The 27,394-nt window shown below is 43.5% G+C and overlaps 2 protein-coding genes across 3 annotated transcripts in view; one reads left to right on the forward strand and one right to left on the reverse strand.

Moving 5' to 3' along the window:
* The window catches only part of Maco1 (macoilin 1), a 75,763-nt gene extending 54,458 nt beyond the window's left edge, over positions 1 to 21,305 (reverse strand). Inside the window, exon 1 of one of the 2 annotated variants that reach the window (XM_070037604.1) lies at positions 20,986 to 21,305. In XM_070037604.1, coding sequence (XP_069893705.1) covers positions 20,986 to 21,065 — 80 coding nt within the window. In that variant the 5' untranslated portion in view covers positions 21,066 to 21,305. The remainder of the gene's footprint in view (positions 1 to 20,985) is intronic. The other variant, XM_070037605.1, reaches the window with a different exon arrangement.
* Positions 21,306 to 24,854: 3,549 nt separating this feature from the next.
* The window catches only part of LOC138838286 (RH-like protein), a 33,422-nt gene continuing 30,882 nt past the window's right edge, over positions 24,855 to 27,394 (forward strand). The window contains exon 1 of the mRNA XM_070037607.1: positions 24,855 to 24,933. The gene's annotated coding sequence lies outside the window, so the exon portion shown is untranslated. The remainder of the gene's footprint in view (positions 24,934 to 27,394) is intronic.

Genomic DNA, 27,394 nt, shown 5'->3' on the forward strand with positions numbered 1-27,394 from the left:
ACAAACAGATATTACATATAGCTAAGTGACTCTGGAAACAGTCAACACAGTAAGCTAATGCTGCAAAGTGGAGGTTCTCAAAGTGTGTCCTGGGGCACCAGAGCTATTTCTAAAGGGTCCAGAGGAAAAAAAATTATAATCATTAATAATTCTCTGAGGAGTATGCAGTGGTCTTTTCCAGAAAATAGATATTAAATACAGAGACAAGAGAAGTAAGCTGTCTTAATATAAGCTCGTAATTAAAGAGTTGCAAGTTTTTTTTTTTCTTGTGGGAGACCAGGACTTAAACTGGATTTCTGATCTTTTATGCCCACTGGCAGGAGCCCTAACCCTCCTGCCACCACCCCCTCCCCCCGCGCCTGCCACTCCTCTAACCTCTGCAAAACTGTTTTATAAAAAAGTTGCTAAAAGAAAAAATACTTGCTGGGCTCAGGTGGCTCATGTAATCCTAGCTACTCAGGAGACTGAGATCTGAAGATCTAGGTTGGAAGCCAGCCGAGGCAGGAAAGTCGCAGGAAAGTCCGTGAGATTCTTATCTCCGATAAACCTCTCAGAAAACCGGAAGTGGTGCTGTGGCTCAAGTGGTAGAGCACTAGCATTGAGCTGAAGAGCTAAGGGATGGCATCTAGGCCCAGAGTTCAAGCCCCACGACTGACCTCTTTCCATTTCCATTTTCCAAATTTTTTTAAAAGTTGTCTAGGTTCTTGAGCTACCTAGCTAGGTGTATTTTGTTTGTTTGTTTTTTGTCAGTCATAGAGCTTGAACTCAGGGCTTGGGTGCTATCGCTGAGCACTCTTCCACTTGAGTAACAGCTGTACTTCCACCTTTTTTGGTAGTTTAGTAGAGAGTCTCACAGACTTTCCTGCCTGGGCTGGCTCTGAACCGTGGTAAGGATTATAGGTGTGAGACACTAGCACCTGGCTACTTTACTTTCTTTCAATTAAACTCTTTGCTTTTTCCCTTAAAAAAATAGTTTTCTAAAATACAGTTTAATATCTGTAATTCATTTTGACTTCAATCTTTCACAGTATTCTGCAGTACAAAGAATTCCATACTGGTGGTGATCAAATTAGCTATTTGAAAGAATACCATCAAAAATAATGATTGGGGGGCTGGGAAGGTGGCTCAGTGGTAGAGCTCTTGCCTTGCATGCTCGAGGCCCTGGGTTCGATTCCTCAGCACCACATAAGCAAAAAGAAAACAGTCGGAAGTGGTGCTGTGGCTCAAGTGGTAGAGCGCTAACCTTGAGCTAAAGAGCTGAGGTACAGTGCCCAGTCCCAGAGTTCAGGCCCCACGACCGGACCCCCCCAAAAAAAATAATAATAATGATTGGGGGCTGGGAAGGGTAGCCCAACTCTCATTATCTCAGCTATCTGGGAGACAGAGGTTGTGAGGATTTCAGTCTGATAATGGCCTCAGCAAAAACAAACATGGTGTTGTTTGCCTATCATCCCAGCTACAAGGAAGCCACAAGGAGGATGAGCATGGACCTAGGAATGGTCCTAGGGTAAAAAGTGGAAGACCCTCTCTTTAAAGAAAAACAAAAACAAAAAACAAACAGCCGATGCCAATGGCTCACACTTGTGATCCTAGCCACTCAGGAGGCTGAGATCTGAGGATTGCGGTTCAAAGCCAGCCTAGGCAGGAAAGTCCGTGAGACTCATCTCCAATAAACCACGAGAAAAATCGGAAGTGGTGCTGTGGCTAAAGAGGTAGAGTGCTCACCTTGAGCTGAAGAGCTCAGGGACAATTGCTCAGGCCCAGAGTTCAAGCCCCACGACCGACCAAAAAAACTAATTATAACTAAAGCAAAAAAGGACTGGGTACATGGCTTAAGCAGAGCTTGAGTCCGTAAATCCAAACCACAGTACTGCCAAAAAACAGTTTATTTTGGTGCTGGGGGATCGAATCCTGAGTCTTGTACATACTAAATATATGTTTTATAACTGAGCTAACCTTCAGCTGAATCAAAACTTCAGTAATTTTAGTAGGCTTCAATAAGATACAAAAAGACCAATGTACGGAAGTGGCGCTGTGGCTCAAGCAGTAGAGCGCTCACCTTGAGCTGAAGAGCACAAGAACAGCACCCAAGCCCAGAGTTCAAGCCCCACGACCAAAATCAAAAACAAAAAAAACCCAAACCCAATGTACTTGGCAAAGTGAAAAGCAAAAGAAGAATTGAGCAATGAGTATTCTTTCTGACACCTTTTCAGGTGTAAGGGAAAAAATATTAAAAACAAATCCATGTGACTTTTCATGATAGTGTTCATAACAGTACATAATTTGCCACCTAGAGTTAATTTCTAATATAACTCTTTGAACTTCTGTGGGTTTGGTAAATCAGTTTCTAACAGGCTCACTCTAAAAGCAAGAATTCACAGTGGTGAGCTTTGTGTTCTATCATCTGATTTCATTTCACTAGAGTCCTGTTGGTCATTTGAGACAGAGTTCTCATTTTCATTAGGTCCACAATGGACCCACTGGGGAGCATGGGAATTTTATTAGAAAGAACTGAGTTATACAGGATTTAGGGTCATAAACACAGGTTGACACTAGATTCGCAAATATCTTGACTATAAATCTAAGAGGAATTTCCTTGGTGTTCAGTACTGTTCCCAAATGTTGAAGATTTTTTTTTTCTTTTGTCGGTCATGGGGCTTGAACTCTGGGCCTGGGTGCTGTCCCTCAGCTCTTCAGCTCAAGGCAAGCGCTCTACCACTTGAGCCACAGCGTCACTTCTGGTTTTCTGGTGGTTTATTGGAGATAAAAGTCTCACAAACTTTCCTACCCAGGCTGGCTTTGAAGGGCAATCCTCAGATCTCAGCCTCCTTGGTAACTAGGATTACAGGCGTGAGCCACCAGTGCCGGCTTTTTTTTTTTTTTTTTTTTTTTTTGGTCAGTCGTGAACTCTGGACTGGGCACTGTCCCTCAACTCTTCAGCTCAAGGCTAGCACTCTACCAATTGAGCCACAGCACTACTTCCAGCTTTTTCTGCTTATGTGGTGCTGAGGGCCTCATGCATACAAGGCAAGCACTCTACCACTGAGCCACCTTCCCAGCCCCCGGCTAAAATTTATTTATTTTGTGTGTGCATGTGTTACGCACTTACTGATCCTGGGCTTAAAATCAGAGCCTGGGCAATGTTTCCTTATCTTTTTTTGTTCAAGGCTAGCACTCTACCACTTGAACCACAGTTCCATTTTGGTCCTTGCTTCCTTCCTTTCCTTCCTTGCTTCCTTCCTTCCTTCCTTTCTCCTTCCCTCCCACCCCTTCTGTCTTTCTTTCTTTGAAGGTTAATTAGAGATGAGAGTCTCACAGAATTTTCTGACTGGCTTGGTTTCAAATCTCGATCCTTTGATCTCAGCCTCCTGAGTAGCTAAGATTCTAGACATGAGCCACTGTGCTTGGCTCTTGGCTATGTTTTTAAGGTACTTAAAACCTGGCATATACAGCCAGACCCAGTGGTGCATACTGGTGATCTCAGCACTCAGGAGACTAGAGCAGAAGGCTCTCTAGCTGGAGACCAATCTAGGCTATAAAGAGTTCAAGGTCAGCCTGGCCTGGACATTGTAAGACCTTGCTTCAAAAAAGTAGGAAAAAAATCTAGATACGACCCCCCCCCACCCCACCCCACCCCACCCCCAATGGTTTATATTTATAATCCTAAAAGCTCAGTTCCAAGCCAGCTCAAGCAGACATATGCTCAAGGTCTTTTCTTCAACCAATCAGTAAAAAGCCAGAACTGGAAATCTGGCTCAAATGGCAGAAAATTAGCTAAGCAAGAGTGCAAGGTTCAGTTCAAGCCCCAGTAGGGGAGGGGGTAGGAAAATGGGGAGGTGGGGAAAATTGTATGAAAACAAAGTGTGGTTCAGAGGCCCTGGGTTCTAACTTCAGAAATGGAAGGGAAAGAGGCATGGGAATGTATCTTTTTTCCTGATTATTTTTCCTATAGAGCCATCTCTGGAATGTTGCTGAGACATGATGATACCTCAGCATGTCTAGTGCCTAGTCATTATGGTTCCCAGATAGAAAGTACTATTCCAGTACTACTGACTTCTCTCTACCCATAATGCCCTAGAGCATGTCAGCATCCCAGTCTCATTCTATTTCAAATATTTAGATAGCATTATCCAAAGAACAGTCTCCTGTTGAATACTTTTTTTGTTGTTATTGTTGGTTGTGGGGCTTGAACTCTGGGCCTGGGTACTGTCTCTAAGACCTTTTGCTCAAGGTGAGCGCTCTACCATTTGAGCCACAACGCCACTTCTGGTTTTCTGGTGGTTAACTGGAGTTAAAGCGTTTCACAGACTTTCTGCCAGGGCTGGCTTTGAACGGTGATCCTCAGATCTCAGCCTCTGAGTATAGCTAGGATTACAGTCCAGGCCACTGGTGCCTGGACTGTTGAATACTTTTTAATAATCACCGAAACCCAATATAAAATATAAAAACTTCTATCTTTGTTAGTGACTATGGCTGGAAAAGCAACTACATTCATAACTTTGGTGTTCCTGAGACCCAATTATTACTGAGTTTTATTTTAGAAGTAGAGCTATCTAAGGAAACTTGACCATTCCCTAAGCTTTCCTCAGGCTCCCAATCAAGTGGGCCTACTTTAAAATCAAGAGAGAAATCTAACAGAGCTAATTTTCTCTAGAAATAAATTTCAAATTCTATTGAATTTGTCTTACAGAATCTTATAAAGATTAAGAAAGCTGTCTGATTCAGTTTTCACTTAGCCCTCTATTTCAGTAAATCATGCCTCTTATGCTTCTGCAGTTTTCTGTACAAAAGTTAAAAGACAAGTAGTCTAAAATGACTGGTCATCAGTATAGCAGTCCAGACGAATCCCTCAGATTCTGAAGGTTCCGAAATTTTGCCAGATTATAAAAGATGATATTCCAAAAGAGGATTTAGACCAGTAGGGCACTCAAATGTTTTCTTTTTCCAACCATGAAGAAAATATGAGTAAATATAAAATGCTTTTACATATGTCATTTATTATATATGACTTATGGCTAACTTGATATGATTTTTTTATTCTTGGATCCAAATAAATTTGATAATTATTAAGTATCTTGAACAGTTTAATGCATAACTCCAAAAAGAGATAATTCCAAAATTATATAAGGACAGACCAATAACATCTTTTGAGCCTTGTAAGCTAACAGTCTATGTGCCAATGAAATATGCAACTGTTAGGCTCAACAGTGGCAAGTCTTTCACAGTGAATATTAACTATAAGTTTTTTTTCCATTCCATTTACAACCATTTTCTACTTGAATCCATTTAGCAGGACTCTACCCACCTACAGATTAGTCATCTATGATTAATAAGGACAGTACTGAACATTCTTCCAAGTAAAGTGCACCTTCTCTTCAGTATCACTACTGCTTGTCACCTACATCATTTCCAGAAGTCCACATAATGACCATGGGATACACATCAAACCTTAAAACCTAACCTTTTCCCGAGGCAAACTAATGGCTATTTAGTTCACTTGATCCATACCACAGAAATGAGTCTGTGGAATATTTCACTCGAAGTACAAGCATCTGTCTATCTGTGCTAGTATTCATCTATCTCAGTCCTAGCTTTCCTGTCCACTTGGTAATGCAACTTGTAATATAGACATTCAGTCTGTAGCACAGTACTTCCTACACTAAGCCACTCTGTCTTCTGAGTTATCCAGAATCTCTTCCTCCAGGACAGCATCTCTAGAATATTTGTCCAGCCCCTTATTTACTTTATATTCCTACTGAAGTCTCACACTGACCATTTGTAATTACAATCATGCTACTCAAATTATGGTTCATGAACCATCAGCATCATGTAGGAGGTTTTTAGACCCCACTCTAGACCCTTTTAGCCAGATTCCTGTCCCCTTTAGGCATACATTAAAATGTCACTTGACATACAATGCCTTCCACCATATTATAGCTCCTCAGGAAGGGCCCCACCAGATGTTAAACAGTTGCTGGTACCATGTTCTAGGTCCTCTCAGTCTCCAGAACCACAAAAACTAAATTTCTTTGTGAGTTACTCAGTCTTAAGTATTCAGTTAAGCAAAGAAAATGGACTAAAGCAACACACTGTTGTGTAATCTCCACTATAGTCCATGATGTCTCAGGAAGAAAACTAAGATAATCCGTACTAACACCAAACTATCATTGCCTGCCTTCTCCACTAGGAACATTCATACTATTCAAGATTAGCTTTTCCATTTTTCTACAATTCTTTGAGTCATAGAGAAGATCTCTACGTAAGTTCAATGAAGCACTTCCACTGCTCACTCGTCCTTCTGAACACAAGCATTGCATTACTCCCTCAAAAAAGCAATCCTGACCCTAAGGTAAACGCAGAAGGCCACTATATGCTCAGGTAAGAACATATAGAACATTCCATTGCTATTTTAACTGAAAAAATTTTAAATTAGCTGTTTAGATGTAAAGTCTACACAAACATATGAGTTTTCCATGATCCCTACTTTATCAGTGCCCAGCACAGTGATTAACTTCCTACACCACAAGAAATCAAACTTTCCCCACCCACAATTATTTGTTGATCAAATGACCTGTAATTCAGGGCTTTAATGTTTAAGCCTAGTAGGAACAGTTTTCTAATGAACACAGAAGGAGAGGTATGCACAGGTGACTGGGAAAGGTATGTAGACAAAGCAACAAATACAGCAATGAAGAGGGCTTTGCTGAAATACAGCTTCGACCTGAGGATTACTGTACACCTGCTCCCAATCTGTTCTGTTCTTTACTAGGAACAAATAAATCAAACCAAGCTAGCTCTGGGTGCCCACCTGACCCCAGCTGACTACAGCAATGGTTCTCAAAGTGTCTTCTACTAAGCCAGGCAATAAAGATATACAAAAAAATTTAACTCGTATTTTAGATCTTTGCTTTTCTCTGGCATGGTAAATATTGATAGAGATGACCTATATAAACCAAAGCTCTTTGAGTGTCTCAATTATTTTTAAGAAATTCTGAAATGAAAAACAAAAATTGAGAAATGCTGGACAATAACTAGTGGGCAAGCTCAGACACAGACTAGAACCACTACTGCATTCTCCAAATACAACCTGTGTGAAAATCTAGAAAGAGGGTTAGGCTGTCAAGATCTGAGCTGTTCCACATTTCTCTATTTTATTCTAGGCCTCCCATGGACTGCAAAGGGAGTCAATTACACATACACACACACACACCTACAAAACCAGACTTACTATATGTGTGTGTGTGTGTGTGTGTATAGCTATTGCAATCACAAATTTAACTGTGAAATACACTTAATTTAAAAGGAAAAAATACTTAAGACTGGAAATCATTAAAAAGATCTTTTAAGAATGTTGTATACTGCTTACCATGCATGAGGTCCAGGGTTCAACCCCTGGTACCCCCACCCCCACCCCACACCCCCACAAGAATTTATGTAGAATATTTGTATAAAGGACTTATATCGAACAACAGAAACACTAAAGACAAGTATTATAAACTAATGCAAGTTAGAATGCCTAGAATTTTAAATTTTCTGCTTCGAAACACTTAACAGTCCATAGGGTTTGGAATAGTGAGAATTAAAGAATCAAAGAGGGGCTGGGAAGGTGGCTCAGTGGTAGAGTGCTTGCCTTGCATGCATGAGGCCCTGGGTTCGATTCCTCAGCACCACATAAGCAGAAAAAAAAAAAAGAATCAAAGAGAAAACAATGCATGGTTTATAAAAAAGTTATGTTAACCTTATATCAGCATTAGAAATCCATCTATAAGTAAATCAAATATTTCTATCAATAGCACTAATTTGCTTAATCATGCCTTAATATTTATATCACACTTATTTACAATTTTTCAAAAAACTTCCTATTAATGACCTCATTTTGTCTTCCTAAGGGTGAAGTAGGCAGGGCTGTCATTGTTATTTTACAAGACAGCAAGCTGAGGAACAGAGATCTAACAGGTCATAGGGCACTGTTGAAAGGGTAGTTAGGAAATAGCAGAGAACACTGTCCTTCTGCACACATCTTGTCCTGCTCCTATAGTGATTTCTGTGAGTCTCCGGGTAAAGAAATGATGAATAAAGTAGAATTCCATGTTTGTTAAGGAAGAAATACACACTTTTTTGTTTTGTTTTGTTTTATTTTTTGGGTCTGGTCATGGGGCCTGAACTCTGGGCCTGGGCGCTGTCCCTCAGCTCTTCAGCTCAAGGCTAGCCCTCTACCACTTGAGCCACAGCGCCACTTCTGGCTTTTTTCCTTTTTGCTTATGTGGTGCTGAGGAATCGAACCCAGGGCCTCATGCATGCAAGGCAAACACTAAGCCACCTCCCCAGCCCCACACATTTGTTTATACAGAAAAAAGAGAAACCATATTTCTAAATTACATAAAAGCAATTATCTTGGGGCAGAACTACTAAGGGCTTTTAATTATTTTCTATTCTTTCTTTTTTGGCAGTATTCGGGTTTGAACTCAGGGTCTCACATTAGCTAGGTAGTTGTTCTACCACTTGAACACCAGCCCTTTTACATTCTTTTTATACACTGTCATATTGCTTTATTGTTTAATAAGCACGCTACTTCTTAACTTTTTGTTTTAAGACAATTTTAGACAAAGGGAAATTGCAGCAGGGCGCCAGTGGCTCACACCTGTAATCCTAGCTACTCACGAGGCTGAGATCTGAGGATAGAGGTTCAAAGCCAGCCTGGGCAGGAAAGTCTGTAAGACTCTTATCTCCAATAAACCACTAGAAAACCAGAAGTGGCGCTGTGGCTCAAGCGGTAGAGCACTCGCCTTGAGCTAAAGAGCGCAGGGACAGCACCCAAGCCCAGAGTTCAAGCCCCACAACTGACCAAAAAGAAAAAGAAAAATTGCAGAAGTACAAAAATGCTCTTATATCTCTTATTCTGATTCTACAAATCATAAAATTTTACCAAATTTCTGTTAAGAATGGGCAGCAGTGGCTCACAATAAATCTAGCTACCAGGAGACTGAGATCTGGAGGACTGAAGTTCAAAGCCAGTATAGGTAGCCAAATGTAAGACTCTTATCTCCAATTAGCCAGCAAAAAGCTGGACATGGAGGCATAGCTCAAAGGGCAGAGTGCCAACTGTGAGCCAAAAAAGCCAAACAAGAGCTTGAGGCGCTGAGTTCAAGCCTCAGTACTGATAGCAAAAAAATAAAATTCTGTTAAAACTCTCTCTGAATATATACATATTCCTGATCCATTTGAAGATAAGTTGTAGACATAATACCTCTTTGTCTTTAAATCTCTCCCAAAGGAGAATATTTTTATAGAACCACTGCATAATTATCAAAATCAAAACATTAACATTAAAATAGTACTATTATTAGTACTTTTAATAGTACTATTGCTCAAATTTCAATCACTTCACTAATGTCTTTTATGGCTATAGATCAATTGATCCATCGATAGAATCAATCCTGGCCCAAAATTATCTTTTACATTAAGTTGTCATGTCTATTTTGATTTTTTTCTCAGATTTAACATAGGAGAGATTCTTAGTTTGAGAAGGAGAAAAGATTAATGGCCCTGACCATGACATTCCTGATACCTACTGTTTTACCTGATTACGACAGCTGTAGAGAGTCTGAGAGGGCTGTATAAATTATTCCACATAAGCACCCTTTACACCAAGATGAAGTGACAACTACAAGAAACAAAAAGCCAGGGGCTGGGAAGATGGCTAAGTGGTAGAGCGCTTGCCTTGCATGCCCAAGGCCTTGGGTTCGATTCCTCAGCACCACATAAGCAAAAAGGAAAAAGCCAGAAGTGGCGTTGTGGCTCAAATGGTAGAGCACTAGCCTTGAGCTGAAGAGCTGAGGGACAGCACCCAGGCCCAGAGTTCAGGCCCCACGACCCGACCAAAAAAACCCAAAAAACAAAAAACAAAAAGCCAATCTGGGTGCTGGTGGCCCATGCCTGTAATCCTAGCTACTCAGGAGGCTGAGATCTGAGGATCACTCAAACCTAGCCCTAGCAAGAAAGTCTGTGAGACTCCAATAAACCACTAGAAAACCAGAAGTAGCACTGTGGCTCAAGTGGTAGAGCAACTGCCTAGAACTGAAGTGCTGAGGGACAGTGCCCAGGCCCAGAGTTCAAGCCTCATGACCAATAAATAAATAAATAAGAAACCTCAGTTTCTTCACCAAAGAAAATAAAAAATATGCCTTTACAAAGACCAAATAAAATAATGAAGATTAAAAAGATAATAACTATACAAAGTACTAACAACAGCAAATGTCTTTTTGAGCAACTCTTGTTCATCAGGCAGTACTTTTCAAGACTCAGTGGAAGGCTAAAACCTTGAGTGGGGCTGAATCCTACGTAAACTATGTTTTTTCCTAAACATATATACTTCTGATAAAAGCTAATCTACCTACTAGACATAGTGAAATATTAACAATAAATAATAAAAATAATAATAGTAAAACATAACAACAATAATAAACAGAACTATAAGAATAAGTTATTTTATGAATAACATGGTTTATTTCCAGAATTTTCCATAACATTTTATTCACTGGTAGCTAGAAGGAAAGAAAGTGGAAGTAAGGAGTAGTAGGGATTGTCACATCTTTTAATTACCCTACATAATATGCACTACCTTCACTATTCAGTTGAGAAAAGTTAAAATAGGTGACAATGTCACAACTCATCTCAGACATTCAAATCTCCATCCAGATGACTTCAAAGTCCATGCTTATCTACCACACTTGCCCTTCTCATCATGTTGGATGCGCAATAAATATTTTCTCCCTCATACTCATGTGCATGTGTGTATAATATATATACTTATATATATATATATATATATACATACACTCATATACATATTCATATATATGTATGTTACATGATTATACAGTTCTTTCATTCTCTAAGAGAACTAAAAATTTAAAATATGAATAGGTGTGTTTTTTGTTTGTTTGTTTTTGGGTCCGATCGTGGGGCCTGAACTCTGGGCCTGGGCACTGTCCCTCAGCTCTTCAGCTCAAGGCTAGCGCTCTACCACTTGAGCCACATCCCCACTTCCGGCTTTTTTCTTCTTGCTTATGTGGTGCTGAGGAATCGAACCCAGGGCCTCATACATGCAAGGCAAGAGCTCTACCACTGAGCCACCTTCCCAGCCCGAATAGGTGTGTTTTATGACAGAATAAATCCCCAATATGTTAGTTTGTAAATTTCCAATATGTGGGCTGGAGATATAGTTCAGTAGTAAAAGAGTGCCTACTTAGCAAGCATGAGACCCTGAGTTCAAACCTCAGTACCACCACCAAAAACAAACAGAAGTTCCAATTTGTAAAGTTCATTTATAAACACACTACAAAACTGCATAAAGAAAATGTTTAGGTTGTACTGTGGTTTGAACTCAGGGTCTCATGCTTACTTACTAAGCAGTCACTGTACCACTTGAGCCATACACCCAGCCCTTTTGGCTTTAGGTGTTTTTCAAATAGGCTTTCAAATTTATGTTCAAGCCAGCCTGGACCTCAAAGATCCTTCTTGTGTATGCTTCCTGTGTGTAGCTGGGATAATGGGCACACACTATTTTACACAGCTTTGGTAGAGATGGAGTCTCAAATATTTTTGCCCTGGCTAGCCTCAAGCTCTGATCCTCTGAGTAGCTGAAATTAGAAGCCTGATCCCATGATGACCAACTCAAAACTCATTTTTTTTCAACTAAGTCACAAACGTAGTGGACTACAATCAATATCTCATCAAGCTTAGGAAAGAAAATGAGAAAACAATTCACTACACTTGAAAAAGACTCAAGCTTCAGTCTTTCTTTCATAAGAGACAGGAATTCTTGTTCTAACCATGAACTTGACATTCTCTCTGGTTTTCAAGTGTCCTTACTACAAGAAAAAGTATTGACTTTAGTGGTGAGCCATTTTGATTTTTAAAGATGTTTTGACCATGAACTAAATAATAATATAATTTAAAAACAGCAAAATTATTTCCAGCCACCTCTTCAGTTCTGCAATTACAAATAGCTCAAATGCATCAGTACCACAGATGGATATATCTAAAGTGGACTGGCTACATCATTCCAATCCACTAAATGCAAAGCTTCTAAAAAAAGAACAGCAACAGAGGAGCTAGATGAGAGGGAAATTACCTCTGATGTTACAGTGCTATGACTCAATGTGAGCACAGTCCCGAAGGGCAGCAAAGTAAAAATGCAAGGGAATGAAGCCAACAAAGGGCTTCCAAAGGTCCAAATGATAAGTACCAGGGAAGTCTGACAAGCTGAGACCAAACTATCAATCTGAGGATATAAAGCCTCAAAGAACATTATCTAACAGTTTATTAGTTTTGTTTTTTTTAATTTCCATTGCTAAAACACATGTGCCTAAAAGTGAGAGATTGTAAGGAAATTGTCACTCAAGTATTTGAAGAAATCCACAATGGAAAAGGTTTTAGCAAAAGATACATGCTTCCTGGATAGGGAAAGAGAGTAATAAAGGACATAACTCTTTTGCTCAGGACTGAGGCTTGAACTCAAAAGTCTTGCTTGCTTGCTCGGCTTTTCTACTCACAATGACACTGTACCATGAGTCATGCCTCTACTTCTAGTTTTTTGCTGGTTAACTGGAATTATAGCCAGTTAAGAGCCCCTGATTTGTCCATCCAGGCTGGCTTTGAGCAGTGATCCTCAGATCTCAGCCTCCTGAGTACCTAGGATTATAGGCGTGAGCCAATAGTGCCCAGCTAGAAAGAGTTATTCTGATTATGTGTGTATGCAAAATAGCCATGATGGAATCCCTTGGTATAATTAATATACACTAAAAAAATGACAATGAGGTCTGCTAGGGGGCAGGAATCAGCAGGAGAGGAAGAATGGAAAGGGTAAATGAGGATGAATATGGTTGAAGTACTTTATATGCCAGTAAAATAGAACATTGCCAGGCACCGTGGCTCATGCTTGTAATCCTAGCTACTTAGGAGGCTGAGATCAGAGGATCACAGTTAAAAGCCAACCTGGGCAGGGAAGTCCATGAGACTCATCTCCAATAAACCACCAGAAAACCGGAAGTGGCACTGTGGCTCAAGTGGTAGAGCATTAGCCTTGAGCTGAGGGACAGCCCCCAGACCCAGAGTTCAAGCCCCACAATTGACCAAAACAAAAAACAAACAGAAAAACAGTGAAACCTATATTAAATTGTCTTAAGAAGGTGAAGGAAGCTGAGCACCAGTGGCTCGAGACTATAATCCTAGCTACAGGAGGCTGAGATCTGAGGATCGAGGTTCAAAGCCAGCCTGGCAATAAAGTCTGTGAAGACTCTTATGTCCAATAAAAACCATTCCAAGCTAGGCACCGGTGGCTCACACCTGTAATCCTAGTTACTCAGGAGGCTTAGATCTGAGGATCTCAGTTCAAAGCCAGCCCAGGCAGGAAAGTCCTTAAAACTCTTTTTTTTTTTTTTGGGGGGGGGGTCCGGTTGTGGGGCCTGAACTCTGGGCCTGGGCACTGTCCCTCAGCTTTTCAGCTCAAGGCTACCACTCTACCACTTGAGCCACAGCACCACTTCCGGCTTTTTTTCTTTTTGCTTATGTGGTGCTGGGGAATTGAACCCAGGGCCTCATGCATGCAAGGCAAGCGCTCTACCACTGAGCCACCTTCCCAGCCCCTCCTTGAAACTGTTATCTCCAATAAACCACTAGAAAACCGAAAGTGGCGATGTAGCTTAAGTGGTAGAGCACTAGCCTTGAGCTGTAGAGCTGAAGGACAGAGCTCAGGCCCAGAGTTCAAACCCCACACCGACCAAAACAAAAACAAACCAAAACTAGAGGTAGGTCTGTGGCTCAAGTGGTAGAGCACTCACCTTGAGCTGAAGAGCTGAGGGACAGAGCCCAGGCCCAGAGTTCAAGCCCCCTGACTGACAAAAAAAAAGGTGAGGGATAAGGTAGTGAGGACAGGATATACTGTATGTATGTATGGAAATGTCACAATGAAACTTCCCTTACACAACTAATATATGCTAATTTTAAAAATCTTTTATTTTTTTAAGTCACAAACACCTTTTAATCTTCACAATGATACTCATTATTATTTTAATCTACATTGCTTATGAACTCATGATCTTTAACAGTAAAACTAATTTTTTACAAATCAGGTGAAATGTACATTTCTCTTCTTTTGCTTAGTATCAGCTGTTTCTTCTTTCTCTCTCATTCCCTCCCTCCCATCACCACCCTTGAGTTGCTTAGTTCACTTTCTTTAAAAAATAAGATTACCGCCCCCCAAATTTGCACAATATTAAAAAAAAGAAGAAAAGGATGCATTCCTAGGGGAGGATGTGGCTCAAGTGTAGTGTTACGAGTGCTTGGCCCAGGATTCAATCTCCAGTACTGAAGAAAAAAAAAAAGATCTGTGTTTCTAATGTTGGTATGTATTATTTTATTTATGCAACTTGCTGGGCAGCCAACTTTTTCTTCTGGACCTAATTCTTGAAAAGACTCCAAGACACCCAAATTAACTAAGCCTAGAGAATAAAGTAATCAGTATTTTTGAAGAATACACTAAATTTCATGAAGAAGAATGACTCAGTTACAAAATTTTACTTAATTATGGTTGTAAAATTCCTACCTGACCCTTCAGACTCTATGAAGTGGTAACAGCATGGAAAAGGACAAAACTAAACACTTCTAAAATCCCAAAGGGTTAACAATCTGTGAAGCAATCTGGGAGAAATGGTCAAGGAAGAAGCCTTTAGAAATGTGTTCACAGAACATGGATTAGGCACATGGTACACAGGCACATAAACAGTAAGAAAGTGAAAACAATAAACTATTAAGCCTATAGTTAAAAAGTCAATCTCTAAAAGTCTACAGAGGTTCAAGAAATGCCATGAGGAATCAGGATGAAAATGAAGGGAATATCATTAATAGAATAGGAATCTGAAATGGATTACATTCTCTCCTCAGGCCAACAGCAACCATTTACAGGAATTTTCAAAACACTTAATAATGCCAAAACTGCCCAGACAAGAAAAATCATAGGAAAGTTGGAAGAAAGTACTTTTTTTTTTTAGAAGAATATACAATGACAAAAATTTAGGCCAACCATTCCATTATGACATTGTTTAAATGTATTTTGTGTTAAACATTTCAATTTCTCCATTATACTTACTCCTTCCCTAACACTCCTTCTGTTTCACGTCAGGTCCAGGATGGTTGAAGTTAAAAGCTACCAAGATTACTGCAATGCTGTCAGGCCCTGAGATTGCAACACTGGTATCTGGAATTCCAGTTGCAGAATGCATGTACAATCAAAGCAGCAAGCCACCAGTGACTTTAATAAGCATAGCCCAGAGGAGTCTAAAATCGGGCTTAGAAAACATCATTAAGGAGGCAGGAACAGCATCAAGGGAAATCTCTGGAGACAAGACTACTTAGACAAGGGTCTGAAAAAGGAAACTGAGATGGGAAGGATGCAAAATGTGATTGTTTTAAAAGCCACTTTCCAAGCGCCCCAAAGACCAGAGAACTTTTCTTCAAATAAAAGATGAGAAAAAGGGATCATGTATATACCATGGCAGACCTGAGTCCTTGCACCTAGTTTTAAGTCAGTAAGCTACAAAAATGCAACTGCCAAGTACAGAAATGAATTAAATTTTAGGCAAAACTATAAACAGAATATAACATAAGAAGTAGTCATAAATTCACAATGGTGTACTTGAGTAACAATTTCAACTGTAGAAACTTTTAATACACTTGTCAGTCATGGGGCCTGAACTTAGGGTCTAGGTGCTGTCCCTGAGCTTTTTTGCTCAAGGTTAGCATTCTACCAGTTTGAGCCACAGCTCCACTTCTGGTTTTCTAGTGGTTAATTGGAGATTAACCACTTTTCTGCCCAGACTGGCTTGGAACTGTGATCCTCCTCACATCTTAGCCTCCTGAGTAGCTAGGAGTACAGGCATGGACCTCCCATGCCCAGCTTAAATATACTTTACTATAAATGTTTCTGGCTCCATCTTCTATCTTTATCACCTCATCTTCCTATTATAAGGTCAACAATTCGTAAGAAGGAGTGAGGAGTCTATCTATCACAGGGTTAAGAGACGGAAAACCACCACAGAAGCCCCAAAGGCTAGAACACTAAGCTAGACCTCAATCCCATCTCATCTGGAGAACCCTGCCTACAATAAGAAGTTACAAAGGAACTGAGCACCAGTGGCTCACACTTGTAATTCTAACTGCTAACTCAGGAGACTGAAATCTGAGGATCACAGTTCCAAGCCAGCCTGGGGAAGAAAAATCCATGACTCTAATCTCCAATAAACTGATAAAAAGCTGGAAGTGGCGCTGTGTCTCAAGTGGTAGAGCTCTAGCCTTAAGAACAGACTCAAGGACAGTGTCCCAAGCCCTAAGGACTGGTTAAAAAAAAAAAAAAAAGGAAGTTACAGGGGGAGCTCTGGTGCATGTGTGTGATGGTGGTCTTAGGGATAAAATCACTGCCAGGAAATCTGAGGACCTCAAAGGGTAATAGTTAAGGAGAGCTCTCATCATTACTAACTTGTTTTCATAATTTTCAAGTTTGAAAATTTGAGTTACAAAGCACTTCCTTACTTAGTTGCAACTGTCTACTTCATAAAATAGCACAAGACAAAATATAGCTGTTAATGTGTCAGGTGAACCATTAAAATAGAAAACTAAAATTTGATCCAATAGAAATATTTTTACTTGACTAGTAAAAATAAACGGAACTGCTAAGCCACTCTACAAATTGAACAGGGTATTACAATGATCTACTAGATTTTTTTTTTTTTTTTTTTTGGGTCCGGTCGTGGGGCCTGAACTCTGGGCCTGGGTACTGTCCCTCAGCTCTTCAGCTCAAGGCTAGCACTCTACCACTTGAGCCACAGCACCACTTCCAGCTTTTTTTCTTTTTGCTTATGTGGTGCTGAGGAATTGAACCCAGGGCCTCATGAATGCAAGGCAAGCACTCTACCACTGAGCCACCTTCCCAGCCCCGATCTACTAGATTTTTAACTCAGTGAAGACAGGAACCATGGCTTGCCCTGTATCCTCCACCATCCTATAAATATGTCTCTACTAACTGGAATGGATTAACTTTTACTCATTTAATTTGCTCCCTTAACATTTATTGAACACTGACTGCTTATTGTGCCAGGCTCTATGTCACCTCAGACTTTTGGTTTTTGGGTTTTTTTGGGGTCCGGTCATGGGGCCTGAACTCTGGGCCTGGGCACTGTCCCTCAGCTCTTCAGCTCAAGGCTAGTGCTCTACCACTTGAGCCACAGCACCACTTCCGGATTTTTTTTTTCTTTTTGCTTATGTGGTGCTGGGGAATCAAACCCAGGGCCTCATGCATGCAAGGCAAGCGCTCTACCACTGAGCCACCTTCCCAGCCCCTCACCTCAGACTTTTTAAAAACTATACTGACTTTCAGCCTTCAGTAATACAAAAAAGAAAATGAGCCAGGCACCGGTGGCTCACGCCTGTAATCCCACCTACTCAGGAGGCTGAGATCTGAGGATCGAGGTTCAAAGCCAGCCCGGGAGGGAAAGTCCACGAGACTCTTATCTCCAATAAGAACCACTAGAAAACCAGAAATGGCACTGTGGCTCAAGCTGTAGACTGCTTATCTTGAGCTGAAGAGCTGAGGGACAGCACCCAAGCCCAGAGTTCAAGCCCCATGACCAAGAAAAAAAAAAAAAAAAAAGATCATGATTCCTTTTCTTTTGTCTTTTTCTTGATTAATAACTTGACTAGAGTAACATTTCCCATAATATACTTGAATTTTCAAATGTGGACATTTATATGCAGATAATACTGATATGTCTAAGATTTTCCTTACATCTTGCCTCTGGAACAGAATTCCAATACAGCTATGATAATAATCATCAATGATACTATTTGCTTGCTGGACCGAAGGCCATGATGAAAAACCTCTCAGCAACAGGAATCTTAAGTTTTAGGCAGTAATAGGTCTTGAACTCTGGTCCCTATGCTTGCTAGACAAACACTCTACCACTTGAGCCACTCTTCCAACTCAACAGGAAATTTTTTAAGACTATAAACAGCAACTGACTCCTTATTTTGACTACTCAATTTTTCAATATAGTCGCACCAAATCTTGATCTTTCCTGCCTTCTTTTTTTTTCTTTTCTTTTCTTTTTTTTTTTTTTGGGGGGGGGGCGCAAGGGGTCCGGTCGTGGGCCTGAACTCTGGGCCTGGGCACTGTCCCTCAGCTCTTCAGCTCAAGGCTAGCACTCTACCACTTGAGCCACAGCACCACTTCCGGCTTTTTCTGCTTATGTGGTGCTGAGGAATCGATCCCAGGGCCTCATGCATGCAAGGCAAGCGCTCCACCACTGAGCCAACTTCCCAGCCCCTTTCCTGCCTTCTTAAATAAGCTATACATGTTAAATTGTGTAGCAACATGTTAAATACTTGTACAGCACAGCAGAACTTACAAAGAGTTTCACAAACTGCACAAATCTGCTTAAGTCTTCAAAATTCACTTAACAGATGGAACACTAGGGCTCAAAGCAGTAGATGTTCTGACTGTTCAAAGTGGCAGAGCTGGCACTTTGAGTATGAACCTGGGTCTCCCAAAGGCTGTAGTCCAGTGACCTCTTCACTACAGCTACTTCCTTCCTGTGCTAAGACTCAGAAAGTTGTACAGCTAGAGAACATGAACAGAGGCAGGCCATGAAAGGTTAGGCCATGAAACAGTAGGCAATGGTTGTCAAAACTGTCAACACAGCCTCAGAAAAAAAGGGGAAAAAAGTTGTTTAATGAGACTAAATTGGCCAGATGTTGAGAAACAAAATAGGCTGTACATAGCGTGAAGAGCAATTTAGTATAGGTTTAAACTTGATGAACAGATATTTGATATGCATGAATCCTCAAACGTCCTAATTTATAAGTAGCTCATTCTGTTTGCTTTAGAAATAATTGGAAAGTTTCCAATTCTCTTTAAAACCAAATGAGAAAAAAATATATATGATCTTGTTCTTCAGTCCAACACTCTTATAACACAAGCTAAGAAACAGATTCATGACTGCAATGCTCATCTGATATATGATGCTCTACCCAGAGAAGACAGGTAGAAATATAGCTTCTTTTATTAACATTTAACTTAAAATGCCCAGAGGGCAGCCAACAAATTTGAGGGAAGAAACTGCTGGTTCTTAACATTTTTGCAGATGAAACTCTTAATAGGTTAGTGTATTTATTATTAGCATCCAGGGTAAGAAAATTCCAATTCCAAAAGCCATCAGTAAAACAGATCTTCATTACACAGTTTATATTAATTCACATCAGTTGGGTGGCTACTATGGGGCAGGTAGTAAACTGAGTTTGTTTAAATATGAAAAGCTAAAATACAACCAAAAATGTGCAAACAATATGGGACTCTCAATCTTCTCGCTATAAATGGAGGTATATCATCTATGCTACTGTAAATAAAGTCATTCAAATGCCACTGTTGTCTTATGTCTACCAACTCCTAATATACTTTTTCTATTCCTGTGTTACAACTCAAGATTAGTTCTTCAAATCTTTTTCAATGGCTAAAGGGGTAAAAAATACATAATACCTTCCTTTATTCAAGACTGTATAGAATGTGTAAATTTGAAGGCAATTTTCCCTCAGCTTTTTAAATCTGTAGGGGAAAAAAATGCTTTGTTTTGTTCAAATGGGCAGGTTTGATGGATTCAGTGTGCATTTTTGATCTGCATGGCTAGAAGCCTGCTTGGCACACTGTATTGGTTAAGTGAATGAATGACTCCTATAATATATGGCTCACCACCTAAGGCTATATCCACGAACTTGTTATTTCAACTTCTCAATGCTTCTAAGCTTGAAGAAACTCATCTTTCTATCGGTCAGCTCCCCATGGAAAACAGTCCTTCCACATGTGTAAACAACAGCATGTGCAAGGTGTAGCTAAGACAGCCTGGCTGTCATCAGCTCTCTCCCATATTTTTGGAAGTCGCACAGCCAGAAGGACTAAAGTGTAAAGCTCCTGAGCACTCAAGTAAGTCTATATCCACATGCTGGGGATTCTCCTTTGTAAACTAATTATTTCGCCCCTGAAATCGTTTCTTCACCAAAATGAGTAGCAGGAACATTCCAAGAAACTCAAAATAACAGTCGTACACAAATCAGGCTTGGGGACGCTAAGGGAGTCATAGAGTTGCCCAGTGAACCTGTTGTCCTTCTCTCCAGGACTGGATTCAATTTCTATTTAAAGGGACACTGCTTTCCTTTACGGGTGGGGGTACGGGGTGGCTTTTAAGAGGTTCAGAGAAAACTATCTGCCCGCAATTGTCCAAACGGTGTTTGCCAAGAAGCGGATAGCGGCCTCCGCATCTGGAGCAGGGCCACGGGGCATGATTTGGGGATATCAGCTTGGGCCTCCAAGGCAGATTTAAGATCCCCTAAGGGAAGTGGGAGGAGGAGGAGGAGGAGGAGGAGGGAATCGCGTGGGCCCGACCCAGTTTGTCGGGAGCCCCTCTTCTACCCCCCCCCGCCCCCTCCCCGCCAGGGGCCGAGGGAGTCACTGTCAGCTCCCAACTTTGTCAGGTCCCCTCCCCCTCTCCCCCGTGCACGGTCCGCGCACCTCGGGCTCGGGCCGGCAAACTCCCAGGCCCGAAGGGGCCGGCGGAGGTCCGTCTGGGGCCGAGGCTGAGGCTCCAGAGGGCGCCGGGAAGGGAAGAGGGCTCGCCACCCCTCCCCCCGACGGGCCGGGTGCTGCCAACGGCGGCGTCGCAGCTCCCGAGCCCGCACCCTCCGCGCCCTCGGCGCCCGCCACGCCCCGCGCCCCGGGGCGGACCCCGCGATGGGCCGGCCGGCGACTCCGGGGCCACGCGCCTCCCGAGAGCCCCCGGCGCGGGCGTGCGGCCTAGTCGGGGTTACATAACGGAGCAGGGCCCCTCCGGGGCCGGCCAGGGGCTGCGGGCCCGCGGCCGGCGGAGGGGCGCCGCCGCTCACCTGCCGTAGATGCCCTCGGTGATCCGGTTCCGCTTTAGGGGGCGGCGGAGCTTACTGCAGTCGGCGTTCCGCCGCTTCATCCTCCCGCTGCGGGGCCGGTGCCCGCACCGCCGCCTCTCACCTCAGCCGCCGCTGCCGCCGCCGCCGCCGCCGCCGCCGGCCCGCCCCGCGTCGGGCCTGGACTCTACCCCTGGGGCCGGTCACACAGACATGGAGCCAGCACCCGGGGGGGAGGGGGTGGCGCGGGGAGGGGGGGTTCAGAGCCTCCTCCGCCTTCGGAAACAAAGAAATGACAATTCCGGGGCCCGCCCGCCCCGCACCAGCCAGCCGCCTGCCCCACCTCCGCCGTCCCGACGGACGGCCCTCGGGGCCAATCAAAGGCGCCGCTCTGCCGCTGCCGGCCAATCCCAGGGCCCGCTGAGGCAAAACGGACTTTTGAGCCCGCCTCTTTGAAGGACGGAAGCATGCGCCAATCATAATGGTGTCTGAACGCGTGGTTGGGCCTATCAGAAAAGATTTAAATGGAGGCTTATAAATAGGCCCTATAAATATAACATCTTATATTATGCCTTGTTGCGAAGGTGCGCCTCATGACTATTAGATTGATTCTCATTGTGTGATCATCCATACGGGTCCGCACCGGGCCGTGTGGCACTGTCGGCTCCCGTCCAGCGTGTATGAACCGGGAGGCCGAGGTTTGCCGCAACTGGGGTTTCTGCGCTGACATGTGCTTCAGTCAGCCGCGTCATTATGTAAGGGTGCGTCCCGGGAGCAGCGCCGGGGTCTCTTCGGCGGGCGCCGGAGCGTTCGGCCAGGCCAGTCGCGTCAGCGCGAGACGAGGGTACGAATGACAAAGCAACCCTCCCCCCCCGACACACGCGCGCGCGCGTACACACACACACACACACATACACACACACACTCACACCCAGCCAGCTTCCCGCGACGTGGTGACAGAGCTGCGGCCAATCAGAGGAAGGAAGGATGGGGGCCTCCGTGGTCCCGCCCCTGGCGTTGCGTCACGGGGCGGGGTCTCGGTGCGCGCGAGGCCGCGGGTGGCGTGTGCGTCGGCGCGGCCCGGCTCCACGTCCGCAGGTTGGGCGGGCGCGGGTGCTGAGCTCCGCGGGCGGGCGCGGAGCCTGCAGAGCCGCGAGGGCGCGGGCGCAGGCGCGGGCGCGGCGGGCCGGGCCGGCCGGCGGGCATCGCGGTAGGTCCGCCTCCCCCCTCCCCCGGCCCGAAGCTGCTCTGCCGCGGCTCCGAGGTGGCACCTGGCGACCGAAGACACCCAAAGGCCCACGGTGCTGGGTGGATTGCATCCTTTTGCTCATTGATGGCTCTTAACTTCCCTTGCCTTAGAGGTAAGGCTGAAGAACCGTCAGAACGGACAAGATTGGGGGGAGGAGGAAAACGTAAGATGTGGGTCATTTAGAAAAAATTAGGACAATGCTTAAAGAAGAAAAAAGAACCACACTTGTCTCTTACATAAGCGGAACACAACCACTGCGCTTAGTATTTTATTGAACTTATTTCCCCAAGTTTCTTCCATGGCTAACAGAACTGTCCTTATTCAATAGTGTCCTTATTCATAGTGACATTTGTATTTTGTTTTTTTATTTTTGGGTCCGGTTGTGGGGCCTGAACTCTGGGCCTGGGCGCTGTCCCTCAGCTCTTCAGCTCAAGGCTAGCGCTCTACCACTTGAGCCACAGCACCACTTCTGGCTTTTTTCTTTTTGCTTATGTAGTGCTGAGGAATCGAACCCAGGGCCTCATGCATGCAAGGCAAGTGCTCTACCACTGAGCCACCTTCCCAGCCCGACATTTGTATTTTGTATCCCACTTTTTTTTCTTTTTGTGTGCCAGTAGTCCTGGGGCTTGAAAGTGGGACTTCATGCTCCGATGTTGGTCCTCTACCACCTGAGCCACACCTTCGGTCTTGGTATTCTGTTCTTTAGTGTAAGCATTTTATGTGCTCTTATACGCCCTTCATAAATATTTGCAGATGGTTGCAGATTGCCCTACCGTGTGGCTCTTCCAGCTTAACCCTCAGCAATAATGAGGCAGTTAGTCTTCTAGCACATTTGAAAACACTCAGGAAGTAGGGGCCCACTCTGTTGTGGTGGGCCACAGGACCCCCTGCCCTGGGATCACCCTTTTATTCAACACCCACCCCAACAAAGACATTCCCTGTCCTCAATCACTGTCACTTTCTCCTGTTCACAAACCTCCAAAAAATCTCCCAGTGTCTTCTTAAAAGAAAAAAAATCCTTGCTTTAAGACATCCAGAGCTGGTCACACACGGTACAAGTTGCCCTCATCTTCCAAGCCTTGAAGGCAAGCAAGCCTTACCCTTCTTTCTGTTTTAATTCTCATTGCAACGTAATCTTCTTCCTTCAGCTTTTGCTCCCACCCAGAGCATCCATCAGTGCTGTGTCTTGGGTCTCTCAAGTGAAGTTGTTCATCTATCTGGGTGAAAAGCTTCTTGGAAACAGATTCATACCCAGCAGAGATACAATTTAGAAAAGTAGCAAGGCTTCCTGTTTTTTCAGACTGGGGTTGAAATTCTAGCTTGGTCACTTACTAGCTTGGGCAAGTTACTGAATTCCTCAAAGCCTCTGATTGCGTTCAGGTTTGTGCTAAGGCTTGAAGGATAAACAAGCATTCAGAGCCAGGCAAGCAGGAGGTAAAGTAATGCTTTTGTTTTTTGTTCATGTTTTAGAGACAGAGTCTCTCTGTGTAGTCCGGACTGGCCTCAAATTCATGATCCTCCTGCCTCAGTCTCCTGAGTGTTGGAATTGTAGGTGTGCACCACCATACCTGGCTCATCTATCTACGCTTACCAATATACTTGGTTTTCACCCCGCACCTCTATTCCAGCATGTTGATAAAGTAACACTGAGTTGCCAAGGATGAGAAACTTCATGAGCTCAATGTTAACTCAGGCCTACCATTTCTTGAGAGAGGACATGAACAGAATGCTCTAATTGGAATAGCAGAAAAGCCTTCAGCTGCCAAAACACATTGGTTTGTGGAAGAAGATACAGGCAGGACCTAAATCAATAATATTAGAGGCTTGAATGCGTTAGCCAGGAAATAGGTACAGTTAGATGCTGGCTCCATGGGACTCCAAGAATATTCCATCTTTCTATTCTGCAAGCTTCCAGATTTCCTGGACCACAAACTGAGACAGTCCAACGACTCCATGAATTGAGACCAACTCTGTGGTTCCCCTTTTCACTCCTCATTGTGTCCCTGTTAGAGAAGAACTACAGCCTGGCATGCCCTGGAATGGGCAAGTGAGAACCGAGATGAAAGAGGACACAGCTCTGTAGCCCACAGTCTAGCCTGCCATCAGATAAATTCCCAACACGGCTATCTGGTACAGAGACAGGTGAGACAGAATCTCTCACATGGAGGCAAGCCAAAGGTCTGGAGATTGGAGTTCCAATCCCAATTCATCTGGCCACTGGCTAGTGTCCTTTGTTGGGTCATCTGCCTATGTTGTGCCAGGATCCTCTTTAAGGAAGAGAAAACAGGCTCAGAAAACAAGGTCACAAAACTGGATGGAGTAGAGTGGTTTTGCTGGAGCAAGAGCTGAGCAAAGATCAAGCCTTGAGGTTCAGGCCCATGCTGTAGAGTCCAGTGTGGTGGTGAATGGAAGGAGTTGAGGTTGTCGGGTTGGAGTGGGATGATGATGATCTTCCTACTGAGAGTGTAAGGACAGACCTGAATGGAACTGCCTTCTCATATTCTTCTCCAGATCACCTGCTTTTTCCTGGCCTATCCTCACTGAAGCCCTTTGGCTCTAGTTGGGTACCAGCTTTTCCCCTGAGTCTTGAGATGGTCACTTGGGTTCCTAAGAGCACAAACATGGGCTCACCTGAGACTGACTGGAGCACCCCTTGCTCCTCGGGAAGCAGAGGGGACCAGCAGCCTCCACTGATTGCATCGGTGAGTAAAACACAAGGGAAATAATTTACTCTCATTCAAAAGACCAAGGCCAAGGTGGGAATTTAGATCTGTCCTTCCTCCTGGGACTTACTGATGGGATTTGTACAGCTGAGCTCCAAAACAGCCCTGTGGAGAGCTTCCATTTCACAAGTAAGGAAGTGTGCATTCTGGCTGGCCAACCCAGCTGCCTTGAACTGTGTTTCTCAACCAATCACAGCAAACTCCAGCTTCTGGGAGGGCTAACATACATGTGCCTGTATCCCTCAGAGAACTCTTACCCTTGGAAGATGCTCACCATAGTGTTTAGAACAGTTTGGAAACAGCCCAGATAGCCTCTGAAGAGGACCGATCAGAGTTTCATACAACCTTACCATGGAAGTCAGTGTAGCCTCATAAATTATACACAGTATTTTTCACAGTCTCTGTTCTAAATACCATACATATACATCTTATTTTAATATTTATTACTAACACTGATTCATCTAAGCCTCTCTGATCATATTGATTTGGGTCCTTCCATAAACCAATCTGTTTTGGCAGCTGAAGGCTTTTTTGCCTTTCCAGTTAGAGCATTCTGTTCATGTCCTTTCTGAATGAATGGAAGGCCTGAGTAAACATTGAGCTTGCAGTTTCTTTATCCTTGCCCCCCACCCCCCGCCCCAGTGTCACTTTATCAACATTGCAGGATTGCAGATGAGAAAGTTGTGGCACAGAGAGTTCAATCAGTTGCCTAAGCTCACACAGCAAGTGAAAGAAAATGTCAAGTTTGATTCCACTGGGAGAGAGTGAAGGAAGAGGTGACATTGTCCAAAAAGGAATTTACTCATTACCTGACATGAAACTAATGCCTCTGTACATCACCTTTTTTTTTTTTTTTTTTTTTTTGTCAGTCATGGGGCTTGAACTCGGTAGGCACTGTACCTGAGTTCTTCAGCTTAAGGTGAGCGCTCTACTTGAGCCACAGAGCTACTTCCGATTTTCTGGTGGTTTATTGGAGATAAGAGTCTCACAGATTTTTTTCTGCCCAGCCTGGCTTTGAACTGGGATTCTTAGAGCTCAGCCTCCTGAGTAGCTAGGATTACAGGTATGAGCCACCAGTGCCCAGCTGTACATCACCTTTATAATAATGATAGATAGATAGATAGATGGATAGATAGATAGATAGATAGATAGACAGACAGACAGACAGACAGACAGACAGACAGACAGACAGACAGATAGAATCCAAGCAGTCCACTGGCAAAGCTCGAGCTCTCAGCCATCATGCAAAGTGTAGGATTTTTCTGGCATGGAAACTGCTCATGATACTACACTGTGATGGGGTAAAACAGCAAGCTACTACACAGTCCCATTGGGAGTGGGGGTGGGAGGCAGAACACCAATCCACATAAAAACAACTGACAGGATACATTTGCAAAAGCTCTCATCACTTGACACAATATGGAGGCAAATAGCTTCCAGGGAGCAGGACTTTGTTCTCAGAGTTTCAGGATTCTGTCCAGAGTGGGCTGGCTCCATTACTACTATAGGCCATGGTTAAGAAGAGCATCCAGGCAGGGCTGCTTCTACCATCTCAGCCAGATGCAGAGACAGGGCAGAAGAGGCTGCACACAAGGTCTACCCTTCAAAGTCATATCCCGTGACCTTCCAGTAACCAGGCCCCACTTCCTATTTCTACAACTCCCAACACTACCACCCAATTATGATTCCATCAATGGACTGATCACTGAGCCCTTGGGATCCAGTCACTTCCCCAAGGTTCACCAGTGACAACCAAAGCCACCAAGCCTCTGGGGGACATCTCAGATTCAAAGCATCATAGCAGTGCTGGTGTTTAGAGATATTAAAGTCTAGACACTTTATGTAAGCTGTATGTATCTTTGCATATTCAGTTTTCTGTCTTCCACTTTACAGCTGAGGAAACAGACTCAGAGAGACTTGAGTGTCTTGCCCAAGGTGACACAGCTAATTGTGTGTGTGTGTGTGTGTGTGTGTGTGCGCGCGCGCGCGCGCACGTGCGCGCGTGCATGCACGCACACACGCCCAGTCCTGGGTGCTGTCCTTTAGCTTTTTTTTTTTTTTTTTTGCTCAAGGCTGGTACTCTAGCAGCCTTTTTGCTGCCTGGGGTTGCTTTGAACCTCAGTCCTCAGATCTCAGCCTCTTGAATAGCTAGGATTACAAATGTGAACCACCAGTGGCTGGCTACAGCTAAACATCATGGAGACAGGATTTGAACCCAGATTGTCTGACTCTAAAGCTCATGTTGAGTGATGGAATGACTGACCTAACTCCATGTTTACCAGGTAAGCCTAGTACAACACCATGACAACAGCAGTAGCACTTTGTACTTAACAGAGCTCTGGTTTGAAAGAAGAGGTGTGATTACATGAAAAAGCTGTGGGTTCTGACTTGCTTCAGGAAGCCTGGTCATTCAGATCAGCTCCTCATTTCTATAGCTCAG

Source organism: Dipodomys merriami, unplaced genomic scaffold, assembly GCF_024711535.1.
Source record: "Dipodomys merriami isolate MVZ:Mamm:240054 unplaced genomic scaffold, mDipMer1.0.p SCAF_28, whole genome shotgun sequence".
In the NCBI taxonomy this organism is placed as follows: Eukaryota; Metazoa; Chordata; class Mammalia; order Rodentia; family Heteromyidae; genus Dipodomys; species Dipodomys merriami.